Source organism: Lathamus discolor, chromosome 5 (genome assembly GCF_037157495.1).
Source record: "Lathamus discolor isolate bLatDis1 chromosome 5, bLatDis1.hap1, whole genome shotgun sequence".
Lineage (NCBI taxonomy): Eukaryota > Metazoa > Chordata > Aves > Psittaciformes > Psittacidae > Lathamus > Lathamus discolor.
Window position 1 is genome coordinate 113,834,610 of NC_088888.1, and position 15,780 is coordinate 113,850,389.

A 15,780-nucleotide genomic window follows, 5' to 3' on the forward strand; every position below is an offset into this window, starting at 1 on the left:
CTCAACATAAAAAGGACATGGAACAGCTGGAACAAGTCCAGAGGAGGCCACGAGGATGATCAGGGGACTGGAGCACCTCCCGTATGAAGACACGCTGAGGAAGTTGGGGCTGATCAGCCTGGAGAAGGCTGCATGGAGACCTCATAGCAGCCTTCCAGTACCTGAAGGGGGCCTATAAGGATGCTGGGGAGGGACTCTTCAATAGGGACTGTAGTGATAGGACAAGGGGTAATGGGTTAAAACTTAAACAGGGGAAGTTTAGATTGGATATAAGGAGGAAATTCTTTCCTGTTAGGGTGGTGAGGCACTGAAATGGGTTGCCCAGGGAGGTTGTGAGTGCTCCATCCCTGGCAGTGTTCAAGGCCAGGTTGGATGAAGCCTTGGGTGGGATGGTTTAGTGTGAGGTGTCCCTGCCCATGGCAGGGGGGTTGGAACTAGATGATCTTGAGGTCCTTTCCAACCCTAACTATTCTATGATTCTATGATTCTTCAAATGTTAACAATGGAGGTCTTGAACTTTGCATCTTTTAGATGATGGCTCTTCCATCTTCAGTGCTTCTAAGTTACTGGAATCAGATTTGTCCTTATCCAAGACAACAGTTATACCAGACAGAAGGTACCCTCCACCTCCGCTCATTGTCAGTTTTGGATGGCTTCGATCCGGTAAGACCTTTAAAAACACAAAACCCAAAATAAACAAGAAATCAAGCATCTGTAAGAACTCACTCTGTAGGTGCACATCAAAGTGTGTATTTTAAACTTACAGTGCAAGATGTCATTTTTTTTTCCAGCCATCACAACAACAGCCCTTTGGAAAACGTATTTTGTCTTTAAAGGGCCAAGTATTTGATACCAGGAACCACAGAAATACATGAGATTATGGGCTTTGCTGATTACTACTTATTGCCGTTCCAGCAAAGCTGTAAAGCCAGTCTGGGATCCATGAAAGTCCCAGTAAATGTGTTCAGAACCGGTGTACTCTGCAGGAAGCCACAGCTGGTCTAACAGCATTGAGTAGTAATTTCCAGTTCTGTCACCATCGTCTTTATGTAGCTACTCTCCAGGTAAGGCATGGCAATGAACCATCACTGTCAACTACACTGTACTTTTCTGTAAATGCTTTCTCTTCAGTTACGCTTCCTCATTGCTGTGACTGCCATCACAGGTCTGCGCTCATTTACAGTGTCCAGGACACTGTAGTGTGTTGTTCCTACCTGCACCTGGACACAGTCACCCTCGCCACGCCTAACTTGTGTGGACATCTTCATCTGTGAGTTTCCTCATTGTTCCCAGTCTGGTTGCCTGATCAATAGTCAGTAATCATGGCTACCCTTGAATTAAGTCATCCCCCAAATAGTAATTATTATAATTAGTAGTAATAGTATTATATTGTACTTTAGTTATTAAATTGTTCTTATCTCAACCCATGGAGTTTACATCCTTTCAATTCTCCTTCCCATCCTGCCCGGAGTGAGGAAGAGGAGTGTGAGTGAATGACTGCGTGGTGCTGAGTTACCAGCTGGGCTTAAACCATGACACTTGGGTAAATTTAACAATTGCTTGAATTTGGTTAGACATGAAGGGCAGAAAAGGAATAATCATACCAATAACTTACATTATTATGACAGACAACATTGGAAAGACATCAGACAAAAAACCCACCACAGAAACTAGATGTGTTATCAGTCTGCTACTACTTCATAGTTGCATTGCACAATCCTTATGAGCTTAAAACCCAGCAAAAAATAAAAAAGAGAAGATGATGATGATATAATAATAATTCCTCATGGACTCCAGAAGCCTATAGGCAAGGAGAAAATCAGGAAGATAAAAGAACCTCTCCAGAGGTGGTGAGCTGCTCAGAAATCAGAGATGCTTCTGTTTCTTCATTGTTGAGAGGGTACTACTCCACATGTACAAACATCTAATTCAAACAAAGTTAGAGGAACTGGTATTTTTAATTGTGGAGGCATTTCACCCTCTCTTACAGCCACTCACTGTACTCCTTACCTGGTAGTTCCGTAGCCAGGTTTCAGACAGCTTTAGGTTAATAACACCGCCTCTTTCCCTCAGCTTTGTGTAACATTCTACTAACGGCTTAAAGAGAAAACAAATAGTAGATTATAGAGCAGAACAGTCCCAAACTTTACTTTAGCTATAACAGCTAAAGTAAGAAACATGGTTTACCTCTTTATACTGGCAGTAGACAACAAAAGGCCTTGAAGGAGCAACAAATTCCAGTAAAGCAAGCAGTAAAGGAGTGGGATGAAACTTGCTGGCTACAATTAAGCTGCAAAAGAAATTTCATGCACATTAGTCTTTTGCTTCTGAAACCTATTCATCAAGTGTCATTTTCTCCTACTTAGTACAGCAATCAATTACAGCTTAAATGTTGCTCATCAGCATGTTTTCATGGCTCCAACAACTCCCCAAATACAAGAACAGATCACGATTTCCTACTTGCATAATTAAGAGGATAAAACACTTGCTCCCTAAAGTGCAGTATATTAAAGGCACCACAGGAGCACTCGGTTCAGCTGTGCTGAGCTCCACACTAATTCTTCCAACCCAAGAATTTGCATGATGCTTTCTCTACGCTAAGCCCGCCCTCCAAATAGAGTTTACATTTTGTGACTGATAATTGTCACTTAGAATGGAACCTCAGTTGTGATTCTGTATAGACTGGATCATCTTCATTAAATAAGTTTTATATAAAAGTTATTCTATAAAACAAGCCCTTAATGGATATGACTAGAAAATCTTTAAAAAAGAAATTATGTCCTTGCCAACTTAAGTTTTCCTTTAAAGGTTTCATATTTTATTCTCCATTCTCACAGTTCAATATCATAGTATAACAGATAGTTAGGACTCTCTACAGACTAATGTAGAGTTAATCAAGAAAATCACTGCTAAACTAGATCTGGTTGAGTAAATCAGTAAGTTGTTCTGATGCAGAAAGATCTGGCTAATGAAACTACTTCTCCAGTATACAGATACTCTACGAGAAGACTCATCAATTTAAATTTGTTCTCCAGGGGAGCAAGAAGCACTGGAGACACTGTTAAACCACCTACCAAAAAAGAGGTATAAATGGATGTTCAATTTTCTGAAAACAACAAAAGAGGTGAGACAATCCTTCCAGTGGTTTCTGTTTTGGTTTTCTGCCCATCGTGGCCTTGTGAGCCATTTACTTCAAATCCAAACTTCAAAACGTTTGTGCACAGTAATTAACCAAGCAGATCATAAAGAGAAATACTCCGAACTGAGTCTCAGGAGGCTTGGAATGCTGCACTGATGCTGCCAGGAGCTCTGCCAGACATCAGGAAGGTGAGAGATGAGAGAGACTGCGAAAAATCAAATTCTGTTCCCTCATATGGCAGCACATATTGTTGTCAGCAGGTGGTCTGGCCAGCCACAAAATTAATGGAATGGGTGAGAGGGGAAGATGAGGAGAGGAAGGGCACAGAAGGGCAGGGAGGAGGATATGGTTTAATTCTGAACACATGAAGTGTCTATGAACAAATTTCCACTTCTGTAGTATCAGAAAAATAGTCTATCTTAAAGAAGTCTTCTTTAAAAGAATACCAAATCCCTTATGTCTTCCTTTCCCCCCCAAAGACCTATGACAGACTTCGACTCTCATAAAAATGGAATTGAACAAATCAGTGTAGTACAAGCAATGTTTTAACACATAACAGCACAGAAGATACAATTTAAATAAATTTTTTATCTTCTACATTAAGTAGTAAATATTGTTAAATCCGGGACCTCAAGAATTAATTCTCTTAAAGCTGGTGCCAGTCTTTACCTCACCCAGTTCTTCTTTACTCTGATAATAAATCCTAATCTTTCTCCCCACCTCAATTTTTTTTTTACCCATCCTTTCCCTGTTTCTCTTGCAAAACAAACCCCTAACTTCTTCCCTGCCTGCTTCTACTCATACACCATGTCGTTAGTTTGAAGCATTTCTTTATTCCAGGCCAATTTTTCCTGGCTTAGCAGTATGTTCCCTGCAGTTCTTGATCTAAACAAATGGTGAGCTATAAAAGGCAGATGACTAAAGAAAGGTGATCCTGACTGAGCCATCTGTGACAGTGCCTTCAGGCAACCATAAACTTCTCTTCCCCTCATCATGCTGAAGACTTCCTAAAGAGGAATCACTCCTCCCTTCAAGTAGGTAATTTGTTATGGCTTTCATGCATTACAAAGGGCAGAAATAGTATACAAGTGATTGCAAACAACTGAACAAGAGACAAATACTAAATAGACTTCGTTAATTTCAAACTTAAATTCAAACTTAATCAACAATCCAAAAATACTGTTTTACACTATAGGAAGTATCAAAGCATATATTAGTTTCCACTTTGCCAGACCACACACAGAAATTAATTATAATGATGGCTGCAGGAGACAGTGGTAAAACCAGCTAGGGTAAAACCCTGGTGCTATTTAGGCAGCTTAATGTTGTTGTGGTTTAAACCAGGACCATGGTCACCCACTGCAATGGCCAGTGGTGCTCCTGCTGCCAAACAGATGTGCAGGACTTTTTACAAACCTCCTGTACCATTTGATTGCTTTGGGGAACACAGCATGCCCTGTCTCTGCCTTTTTATAGTAATTCTACCACTTAAATATGTTAGATATGAATGAGCACAAGTTAAAATATTTCATCATAATACAAAGTTATACACAAGCATTTAACGATAACCAATAAACGTGTATTAAAATTTACCCAAGCAGAACTGCTTTATTCCCAGGGAGCCAATATTATTAAGATGGGAAAATGAATGTTATTAATTGAATCAACTTTACTTGATTAACTCAAATCACTTCAGCATTTGCTATGAACATCATGAAGAAGTCACAAGTTAAAACCACCAAATCCTCTTACACTACTATGGGAACACGTTTAATCATAGAATCATTCTAGGAATATATTTATTGTATTTGTTTTAAACTTCTGATACTAAATCTTTATTTGAAATTGTTCCTTGGGAACAATCGATCCTGGCTAAATAAGTAAACGAAGTTATGTGTTTTCTCCTGTGTAAGAAAGAAATGAGTTTCTAAAAACAACCAACCAACCCCAAACCAATAAACTTGGATCCAATTTAATAAACTCAAACCCTCAGGTTCTACTTTGCCAATCAGAATCCTGGAATTATTTTAATTGGCAATCATTTTGTATTAAATTCCTCCTGGATTCTGTTTCTCTTTGGATGGGAGAGATTTATTTCTTTTTGAATGTTTACTTGTAGCTAGTCAGGAAACCATGACTGTTAGATCATGAAACTTCAAACTATTTAAATAACAGAAAAAAAATCTCACCCAGGTAAGAACCAAAATAGACCCAAGACACATCTGGGTTGACTGCTTGCTTGTAAATATAAAGAAATAAATTGGTTTATTTTTAAAGCAAAGCTTTGATTTGTTTCAAAGGAAATTATTTCCTGTAGGTGTGTTTTCAAACATGCTTCTGACTACAAACTCACCCATCAGCATTCTTCTCTCTCAACAAAGCAGCAGTTTCTAACAGCTTTTTCCTTCTCTCCCACTGTTTTCTTTGCTTTTCCTGAACCTTTGAACAACAAAACAAACAAGTTTGCACTTTAACTGGTAACCATATATTTTTTCATCTTAGATGGCTTCATGTAAGACAAAAGACAACTTCCAGAGTTCCATTTTGACACCTGATTAAGCTGTATTCCAGCATGTCTGATTCAGATGGCATTGTAAAAGTACATAAGACGTTGTAAAACTTCAGTAGCCACGATAAATATTCTTACATTTTCCTTATTTTCTTTGTTCTCTTTATGTTCTACATCTTCAGCATTAATGTCCATTGTTTCTTGCTCTTCTGGTTGGTTGATCTCCATAGCTGCTTCAGTAGTAGATTCCTCTTCTGTTTCCTGTAGGGAAGTCTGCTTCTCATCAGTCAATGCATTGCTTTCTTCTTCCATTATCGCATTATCTTCAGGTTCTGAAGGCAGAGTCTCTGTAGAAAATGTCCCAGAGAGCAGACTATTCACTTCGCTGAGAGGGAATTCATGGAGGTTATCAAAAAAGACTTTTGGAAATCCAAAACAACTGGTAGCAGCTCTAACAGGTCCCCTTCCTGGATACATTTGAATAATGGATCCATAGCCTACAAGAGCAAGAGAATCAAAAACACATTGGAAAGGCAGAATTTCTTAAATTGCTTAAAATTTCTAAAATGCTAAAATGAAGTGTTCATTTAGAAATAGACAAGTAAATTGCCTGGGTTTAATCTAACCTTCATTAGGTTAAATATGCTGAAGCATGCCTCAAGGTAGAGGATCTTTATTGGAAGAACAAGTTACTAAAAGTCAAAAGAACAAGGTAACTCAAAGATTCCGCATGTATTTAGGATGAGCACAGAACATGTAAGTAGTGACAAATTGTTAGAAAAGCCAATTTAATTAAGAATTAAAAGACATTTGATATAGTATTCGTTACTTGTAACTATGGAGTGGTTTTGAGAAAAAAATAAAGGCTAGTTTAAACAGTATTTATAGGCAAAGAATTTCTTCAACATCCAGATGCTAAAGGAAGAGATGTCAGATGTTTAAGCATACTAAAAAGAGCTTTTCAATAGTTAGACTGAAATGGCATCTTATTTAATGTACTTCAGAAAGTACCCATATGGCCAAAAGTTGCTGAAACAGAAACCAAATTACAGTACAGCTGCCAGTGAGCTCCTCAGCCAACAGTCAGCACATCTGGGTGCACAACATTAGATAGCACCTCCTACCTTTCTAGGCTTCTGGAATATAACTGTGACCTCTCTCTAGTGTCTTTGACTGATTTGTAATTAAACTAGTTAACTAAGTTTGAAACATAGAAGTCATATATGACATTTTCTTGAGCATATTCCAGAATAAGTTTGACTTAGTTTTCAAAATGCACATTTTGCATACATTAAACCTCTGGTGCGATGAACAAGAGGAATGATGATATTTCCAGTGCTGTGGGCTGTCTGAATTCCAGTGTTACTATTCCTGTTTTCTGCCATTGACCTTCCTGGACTTCCCAAGTGCCTGGGACTAATCAGCATACAAGCTCCTTACAGCCTTTTCTGTACACAATATCATTATGCTAAGACAGAAACTAAAACAGACCTACATAGAGTGATACCAACTTTAGATTTCCTATTCCTTTTTTAAATGGTGTAAAATAAATCAAACTGTAATATGCAAAATACAACTGTCTCCAATGGAAAACCAAGTATCTCTTTGAATAGTGGAGACACTGAAAGTCATTTTAAAAACTGAGAATGCATTTTGAAGTACTGCCTTTTAGACGTACCACATACATATGCATTTCTTAAGTTTCAAGTAAGACCTCAGTCCATACATTACTTAAGCTACCATATTCCTCACCTCCCATTCGCTCCATCACTGCACCCAGCACAAGGCCTGCACATGTTTCCATTACAATCATCTTGTTGCCAGCACGGATGTTTCCTAAAGTCAACATCTGAGCCAGGGTGTCATACCGCAGGTAGCTGGAAGACAGGGGGGTTTAGCAATACCAAGTTAGTTTTCTTAAGAGTTAGAAATACTGTGTATTAGCTCAGGAGCCTGTCAAAAAAAGCTGGATTACAGGAAGATTTTCAGGAACAGCATCAGCGGTCTTCAGAGTCACCATGTGGGCACTTATAATTAACCATCTGTTAATAAAAAAGGACTAGAATCACAGCCAACAAGGAATTAGCAGGGAAGGCAAAAGTAAGATGTGAAGTAGGGTGCACATACTAAAGTGGACATCTGCTGTGTCAGTGAGACAAAATATTTTTTAAACTTTGTTTTCTCTGATAGGTCAGTTTTGTAAAGAACAAATGGTATTTGGATGTATTTCCTAATTGCTGCAGCGACATGCACCACCTGCAATCCAGGACCAAAACCAAACTCTACTGACCACAGCACATGCACTAAAGAGACTCAGTGATGGCCAAGGAAATGACAACTAATCTTAGTAGATAAATAAAGCTAACTGATGGAGTGGGGGAAGACGGAAAAAGATTTGGGAAGCCTTAAGTAACATAAATTTGAGGGTTTTAAGTCTCAGCATCTTAGATCTACTCTTACTACTTTAAAAACAACAAATTCACTTAAAACAATGTCTGTAACAGTGCGCCATTTAATTTAGGTAAGTGAAAATCAAACACTGCTAGGTCTCTGTTGTTCTCACCTCCCCCATCCCCAATGTTAACCACATTGTTTTCAAATTCTAGAAAGACTTCTGACTGAAGAAGGTTTTGAATCCCAAACACATTAAAAACAAAAATTCATGCTTCTGGTAGGTGGCTTGTTATTTTGATTACTGAGCTAGAAAACAAGAGATCATATGTCACTGACCAAAACCAGGTAAGAACATGTGGAGAGCCTCTGCCTCCATAGATAATTAGCAAGATGGTGGTGGTAGGGAAATGGTGAAAGCTTCGTCTGGATGCAAAAGTCTTCGTCTCTGCTGCAATATAGCATATTGGTTCATTTTCTATATCACATTTTTAATTTTCTTTCCATTAATAGGGAAAAAGATATGTGAATATTATATACTCCAGAATAATACAGGTATTTTGAAAGAATACAAAAATATCTTTGTTATAATTTGTTAAAAAATTATAATAGAATTTATAATTTTTTATAAATTATAATTTTTCATAATTTGAAAAAAGAAACAAAATAAAAACTTACTTAATTTTTCCAGGTTCCCTTGCATAATACATAGTTGAAAGAATGCGAGTGGATGGTTTCACAATTGTAATAAGTACCTCATATCTGTAAGAAACACACAGCAAGTTTTATCCTAAGCTCTGCAAATTAGAGAACTACTAAATATTTTCTACACCTTGAAATTCACTTACTTTTTTTTCTTCTTCTTTATGTATTTATCTTGAGAAAATTCTGTTTTGTCTCTGAACGTTGTACTGTTCTCTATTAACTGTTGAACTATTTCCTTGGAAGAAACAATTTCTTTTTATTATAGCTGGTATTTCTCGTTCATTTTATATAGATTATTTTTTAAACAAACACTGAAAATATTTTCTTCTAGTAGAGACATGTATACCATTAATTTCTACTGACATTAACAGTGAAGTAAATTCCTGTTACTCAACATGACAAGTGCAGTAATTTAATTGTCTACTTTTGTCTCTTGGCATTCTGTAGCTACATAATGCCAGCATGAAAATGTGCAATTGAAAATGCCTATCCTGGAAATGGGGCGTTTTGTGGGGAAGGAGTCTGGTAGGTGCCAGAACTAACCCATGAGAGAGGTCAGACTCATACTGGCCCAAAATGAATTAAAACCATGATTGTTCCTTTAGGCATCAGCAAATCATTACTTTAACCCTTACTGTGAAGCCTCAATACCTAAATATTCCTATCCCATGCTGAATGTGAATGAGACTACCCTGCTTTCTCCAAGTGATTAGCTACTTTTTATTATCCTGTATGTTCATAGAATCATAGAATCATAGAATAGTTAGGGTTGGAAAGGACCTCAAGATCATCTAGTTCCAACCCCCCTGCCAGGGGCAGGGACACCTCACACTAAACCATCCCACACAAGGCTTCATCCAACCTGGCCTTGAACACCACCAGGGATGGAGCACTCACAACCTCCCTGGGCAACTGATTCCAGTGTCTCACCACCCTAACAGGAAAGAATTTCCTCCTTATATCCAATCTAAACTTCCCCTGTTTAAGTTTTAACCTGTTACCCCTTGTCCTGTCACTATAGTCCCTGACGAAGAGTCCCTCCCCAGCATCCCTATAGGCCCCCTTCAGGTACTGGAAGGCTGCTCTGAGGTCTCCACGCAGCCTTCTCTTCTCCAGGCTGAACAGCCCCAACTTTCTCAGCCTGTCTTCATACGGGATTTTGAATGAGTCAGTTATGTTTATTGTCAGTTATTATAGAACAACTGACATACACTGTTAGTCTAACATTCACCATAATAACTGGATTGCACAACAGTACCCCAAGTCCTGTGTTGAGCTATACAGACAAAATACTTTACAACAACAAAACAAAATAAGGAACCTGATGTCATATGTAACATTTACTTTAATCCAACTCCCTCTTTGGGTCTCTTTGGCTGACTTCAGCATCTCTATCTTTGAGGGTATCTTTTTTTCGCCATGTTGTCCTAGTTCTTCCCCTATAGTCTGACTACTTTGCAGACATTTTCCTTATACCACTTTGTCTGCATCACAGATTGTGCTGGACTCCTGTACCAACTCCTTGCACAATGTCAAACCCAGCATTTACTATTTCCTACAATACTCCCCTGACTTCTTCCTTGACTATCTCCCAGGTTTTCTCAAAATTCCAGTTTTTATTTCCTGGTCTCCTTGTTCTCATCTCCTCTCTTTGCCAAATCAAACTCTTCCTCATATTTTTGGGTTACAGCTGGAAGGATCACTAAGTCCTCCAACAAAAAAAACGGATTTGTCTCCCTGTCTGCAATACAAGAACAAATGCTGCAGAGTGCTGTTTTGGCTGTTGTGATCAAAGTAGTTTAACTGCTAAAATTGTACATTTCTATTAAACAAGAACAATAGTATACCCTGGCCTCACAGGAACTGGCAGGGGAAGGAATGACAAAAAAGATTCTTTTCAATGTGGACATAGCATCTCCTATTGCACTTTTAAGAACCTGCTCCAAAATGCAGTGGTGCACATACTTTTCACTTGCTATTGCTGCTTTTCAAACCATTAGTTCTTAAAAGTCCTTCAAACCCTTAAAAGGTATTATTAATGGCATGAGGCAACTTACCTTTCCTTTTTTGCCTTATTCTCAGAAAAAGTTAAATGCAATACCTGTGCTGTTTTGTTGGGGTGTTTTGTTAAATTTACAGTGAGGAACCTGAGGAATATTTCTCTAGAGCAAGCAAAAGCCAAAAGGAAGCTGCAGCACTACACAATGCCCTGACAGCACTACATAACGCCTTGGGAGTACATGCCACTTCATGTCTTCATCCTAATAATTATCCCTCAGCACCTGGGAAGGATTTGGGAAGTGATGGGCCCCATTAACACTGAGGTTGCTTTATTTCAAGTAACAATCTTTTCTAAAATGAGCCTGCATCACAAAGACATGCCATTCACAAACATGAGTTCAGATTTTTCAGTCATTTATGGAAGAATAATACCTGTCACTGTTCATATCATAGAATGGTTTGGGTTGGAAAGGACCTGAAGATCATCTAGTTCCAATGCTCCTGCCATGGGCAGGGACGCCTCATACTCGACTGCATTGCCCAAAGCTCTACCCAACCTGGATTTAAGCACTGCCAGGGTTGGGGCATTTACTGCTTCTTTGGACAACCTGTTCCAGTGCCTCACAGTAAGGAATTTCTTCCTTATATCTAACCTGAACTTCCCCTGTTTAAGTTTAAACCCATTACCACTTGTCCTATCACTACAGACCCTGAGATGAAGAGTCCCTCTCCAGCATCCAATGTATAACACAGTCTAAAATGAATATTCAGCTACAGTTCAGAAACTAGAGTTAACGAAGTAGGATATTTTAATAAACTAAAATAAAAGTATGGTAGGTATATGGCACAGGCATGCTGAGGACATACAGAAAGCCAGAGTGATCTTCTGCCACAGATAATGAGATTGAATGAAAAACATCAAAGCTATCAGACTGATTAGTACATTCCTCTCAAGGAGCTAACACAACTAGCAGCACAACCACGGAAACGGAAGAAATACCAATTTTAACTCCTTGGAGCCATCCATTATTAAGTGGGCAAAAGCAGAACAGCTGCCCTGAGGAGCAGCAGCAGACAGCAAGATGCAAAAAGGAGATGAACTTGGTGTAAGCATGAGCAATTTCTTATTTTTATTTGAATGGGTAAACCAAAGACAACAGAGAATTCTGCCTGATAATATGCGTGCAACAGAACTGGCTGCAGTGGTTTATTAACATTTAATATGGCCTCACTGCTTTTTGACAAACTGCAGGGTAAAAATCGAACTCTTTTCTAACAGAACAGATCTCTTAAGAATAGTCTTTGCTTTTGAGATGCAGATAAAACGTGTTTTGGCATCATGTGTTTGGTAGGTACTGCCTAGAGGCACACTGATAATATATAGGTTACATAGTGTTCTTTGTTACCACTTTGGTATTCATCTATAATCCCTTCCCACACCTTTGATTAATTATTGCATAATTAACAGGTCTGTAGTATAGAAACACTGATTTTAACCTTATGAACAAACAAAACTGAGAGGTGATTATGTGAACTTTCTTTAAAGTTTTTAATATTTTTGTCTTGTTATGACTTCTGATGCCATATAAATTCATAATTTGCTCTCTATTGACAGAGATGCTAACCTTACATGAAGTTTTCTATCAAAATAGCCTTTGCATTTTTGTAAAACCAGATCTTTAGGGAAATCAATGACTTGGGCAGCAGAACAAAGAAAAAGCACTGAAGTCTATGCACCGATAAAAAGAATAGCCTATTTCATAAGCTAAAATATAACCATCAAGGTAGCACAGAAATGACACCAAAACCTTATTTTTACCTGTCCTTTAACACCCTTGTCCTTCAAAGCCTTTATGTCATCCTGAGTCAGTTTTTGAGACGCTCCATCGGCAACTATGTTACGATTATCTGTACCTGCTTCTTTTGTTTCTAAAGGAAAAGGATATAGATTTGTAAAATCTCCCTCTAAATATCTTTAAGTTGGAAAAACATGATTTTAGTTTTACAGAAAGCAGACTTCTCAGGATTAAACCCATATGCTTCATGGCCTTGCAAAGTATTGCCTAAGCAATCAATGAAATGTAATATGCAGAACACATCTTAATGTATATATATTCACCCAAAGTAAGGCCCAAATATTATCCCATATTAAAAAGCTTATTTTTCATGAGAATAGTGAAACAACAGATTAAGACAAAATCATGCACTTTTATGACAGAAAAAACGTTAAGTAACGTTAAGTTAACCGATGATTAATACAAAGCTTTTCCATCACCTTTGGTATTATCAAAGAAACAAATCAACTGGAATTCATTCTTTTTTTTTCCCAAACATCAGTTAGTCCCTTGCAATACCTTTGTTAGTCTCTTCAGCCTCTCTCTTTGGCTGGAGGTTTCCACCACCGGTTACTTCGAATGTAGTTCCATAAACATGACCAATGGCGTTATCCAGGTAGAACCACTGCTTCTCAAAAATAATTTTTCTGAAATAATAAAAAAGTTGATGATATTAAAAGCATTACTTTTTACCATGTCGGAAACCCACAACAGCTGAAACTAAACTACAGCTTCACACATGCCATTTTTATCCATATTCTTGAAGAAAACCAGGAGGACAAGCATAAAAAGTGAAATTAATCACAAAACCATATTTAACTGAAAGTGGTCAGGAAAGAACTTCAGTTGAGCATACAGTAAGTTTTGTTTTTTTTTTCTCCAGTTCAAAAGAATTCTATAATGGCAGCTAAAATAAGTCTATAGCACTTGAATTACAGAGTACCATTTGTGACAGAGAACATCAGAGGAAGGAATTAAATGAATCTGAAGTATATTAAATCTAGGCTGGGTCATGCAGAATAGTGAAAAAGGACACAGAATGGTTTGGGTTGGAAGGGACCTTAAAGCTCATTCAGTTCCAATTCCCTGCCATGGGCAGTGACACCTTCCACTAGACCAGGTTGCTCTGAGCCCCATTCAACCTGGCCCTGAACACTGGCAGGGATGGGGCAGCCACAGCTTCTCTGATCAACCTGTGCCAGTCTCTCACCACCCTCATAGCAAAGAATTTCCTCCTAATATCTAACCTAAATCTACCCTTTTTCAGTTTAAAGCCATTCCTCTTGATGAGCATGAGCCTGTATTTTGCAGAGCTCCTTTGAAATAACATTTGCCAAGACTATGAAGAAGACAGCAGAAATGTTTAATACAAACATTTATTATCACTTTCATTTTGATTGCACTAAAGGAGGTTTGCACTCTTCCTCCACACAAAACAAGATCCAAAAAGCCTTTAACTTTCAGCCTGACCTACAAAGGTTTTCTTGCTGACCAGAGAAACACCAATGTTGTCAAATGAAACAGGTACCAGTGTATATGCCACACTCACATTTGAATCAAAATTTATCATTATCAAAATTTATCATTAAGAGCTCTTACTTTGCTGATAAGACTCACTACTAATTCTGAAGCTAACCAAAAAGGTTATGTTCTTTGTTATTTCCATTTTTCTACTGGCTGAAGAATGCAATTCATGCATATTCTTTGCATATGAAACTACTTAAATCTCCAAGTACAATCCAGAACTTAAATAAAGCATAAGAAGAAAGTTCTGTCAGACAATACCAAATTCTTTTCGTACAAAATTAATATACTTGCTCACAGAGTCTATTAATCCCTGCCAACTAGATCTTAAAAGACTAATAAAACTTCATAAAAACTTGAAATTACTGAAAAGAATTTAGACATATAAAAAATTGCATGCATGTATTCCAATTTTATTTTGATGACCATTCAAAACAGAACATCCAACCACAGCTATTGCCATGTGTTGACTGTCCTGACCCACATCAGATTATAAAAAGGGAAAAATCAATGCAAAAGTAATTTAATTTCCTTTGTCATTTAAACTGTCATTTAAATGGCAATATTTACTCTCTGACTTTTTTATTCTTTATTTTATGATAAGGGTTTTAAACAAAAAGTGAAGAGGGACCCAATGAGCAGATCTTGGCAGAGCTCTGCAGACTAACAGAGTAACTATCTGATTCCGGTGCCAGATTCTACTGGTGAACATTACGACTGTCAATTGCCAGTACTCCCAAATCCCTTGGTCTGAGCTATGTCATTTTTAAATCAGTCTCATTCAAGCATAGTACCTTTAAAGCTCCACGCTACTGAATCAGATCTCTGGCCACATTACCCAACACTGACTTCTACACTTCGGTCTATAAAATTGTCTGCTGCAATGGGACGAGCCCAGGCTGTGTCCACTGATTACCGTATTTCCTGCTGGGGTGCATGTGCTTCTTGCTATGCCAGTTGGCCTAGGAGAAAGAAACAGGAAACCTTTCATATCATCCTCTCCAAGCCAGTAACTATACAGACCTGACACCTAGGATCTTCCTACAGCCTCACAGCGACGAGAACCCTGAAGCCAATCCCTACTTAAGAATGCAATATTGCATCTTGCGGATATTATATGTCACAGTGAGAGAAATATGATGGAGACATGCTTTTCAGACTGCCACACCTTTCCTCCTCTTCAATCGGCTCCCGTTTAACAACGAAAACACAGAAACACATTAAATAACTTCCAAACTTATATAAGAAACGCAGCGAGGTGATTTTCCGGAGTTTTTCCTCCCAAGAACTGAGGCAGCACTGACACCTTTCACGCTGCCTGTCACCTCGGCCTGGTGAGGCCGTTATTCCTGACTGCATAGCAAGGACCTGTGGGTCACAACAGCCGCACAGGGACCCCCCTTCCCTCAGGCAGGCGACCATTGGAGCCGCCTCGAGGGTGGGGGGAAGCGGAGCGCGAGAACCTCGGCCAAGGGGGAGACAACAAGCAGCACCGAACACCCCTCACCTCCGCCGCAGCACGGGTACCGCTTTGAAGACATCGTCCCGCTTCAGGACAGCACAGTCCCCCTCACGAATACGCGAGACCAAACTCACGCCGCCCTCCATCACCGCCACTCGTGCGCTCCCGCACCGCGCAGGTGGCCAGTGCGCATGCGTGAGTGCACATTGGAGGC

The 15,780-nt window shown here is 38.7% G+C and overlaps 1 protein-coding gene across 1 annotated transcript; it reads right to left on the reverse strand.

Annotated features, from left to right (window-relative positions):
* Positions 1 to 264: 264 nt before the first annotated feature.
* TRMT6 (tRNA methyltransferase 6 non-catalytic subunit) lies at positions 265 to 15,749 on the reverse strand. The gene is made up of 11 exons (XM_065682185.1): positions 15,612 to 15,749; positions 13,100 to 13,227; positions 12,565 to 12,674; positions 8,888 to 8,979; positions 8,718 to 8,801; positions 7,401 to 7,525; positions 5,787 to 6,145; positions 5,493 to 5,578; positions 2,188 to 2,290; positions 2,011 to 2,097; positions 265 to 670 (listed from the first exon to the last, which is right to left on the reverse strand). Exons 1-11 carry the CDS (start codon positions 15,710 to 15,712, stop codon positions 497 to 499), a joined length of 1,449 nt encoding a protein of 482 aa, XP_065538257.1. The 5' UTR covers positions 15,713 to 15,749; the 3' UTR covers positions 265 to 496.
* Positions 15,750 to 15,780: the final 31 nt, after the last annotated feature.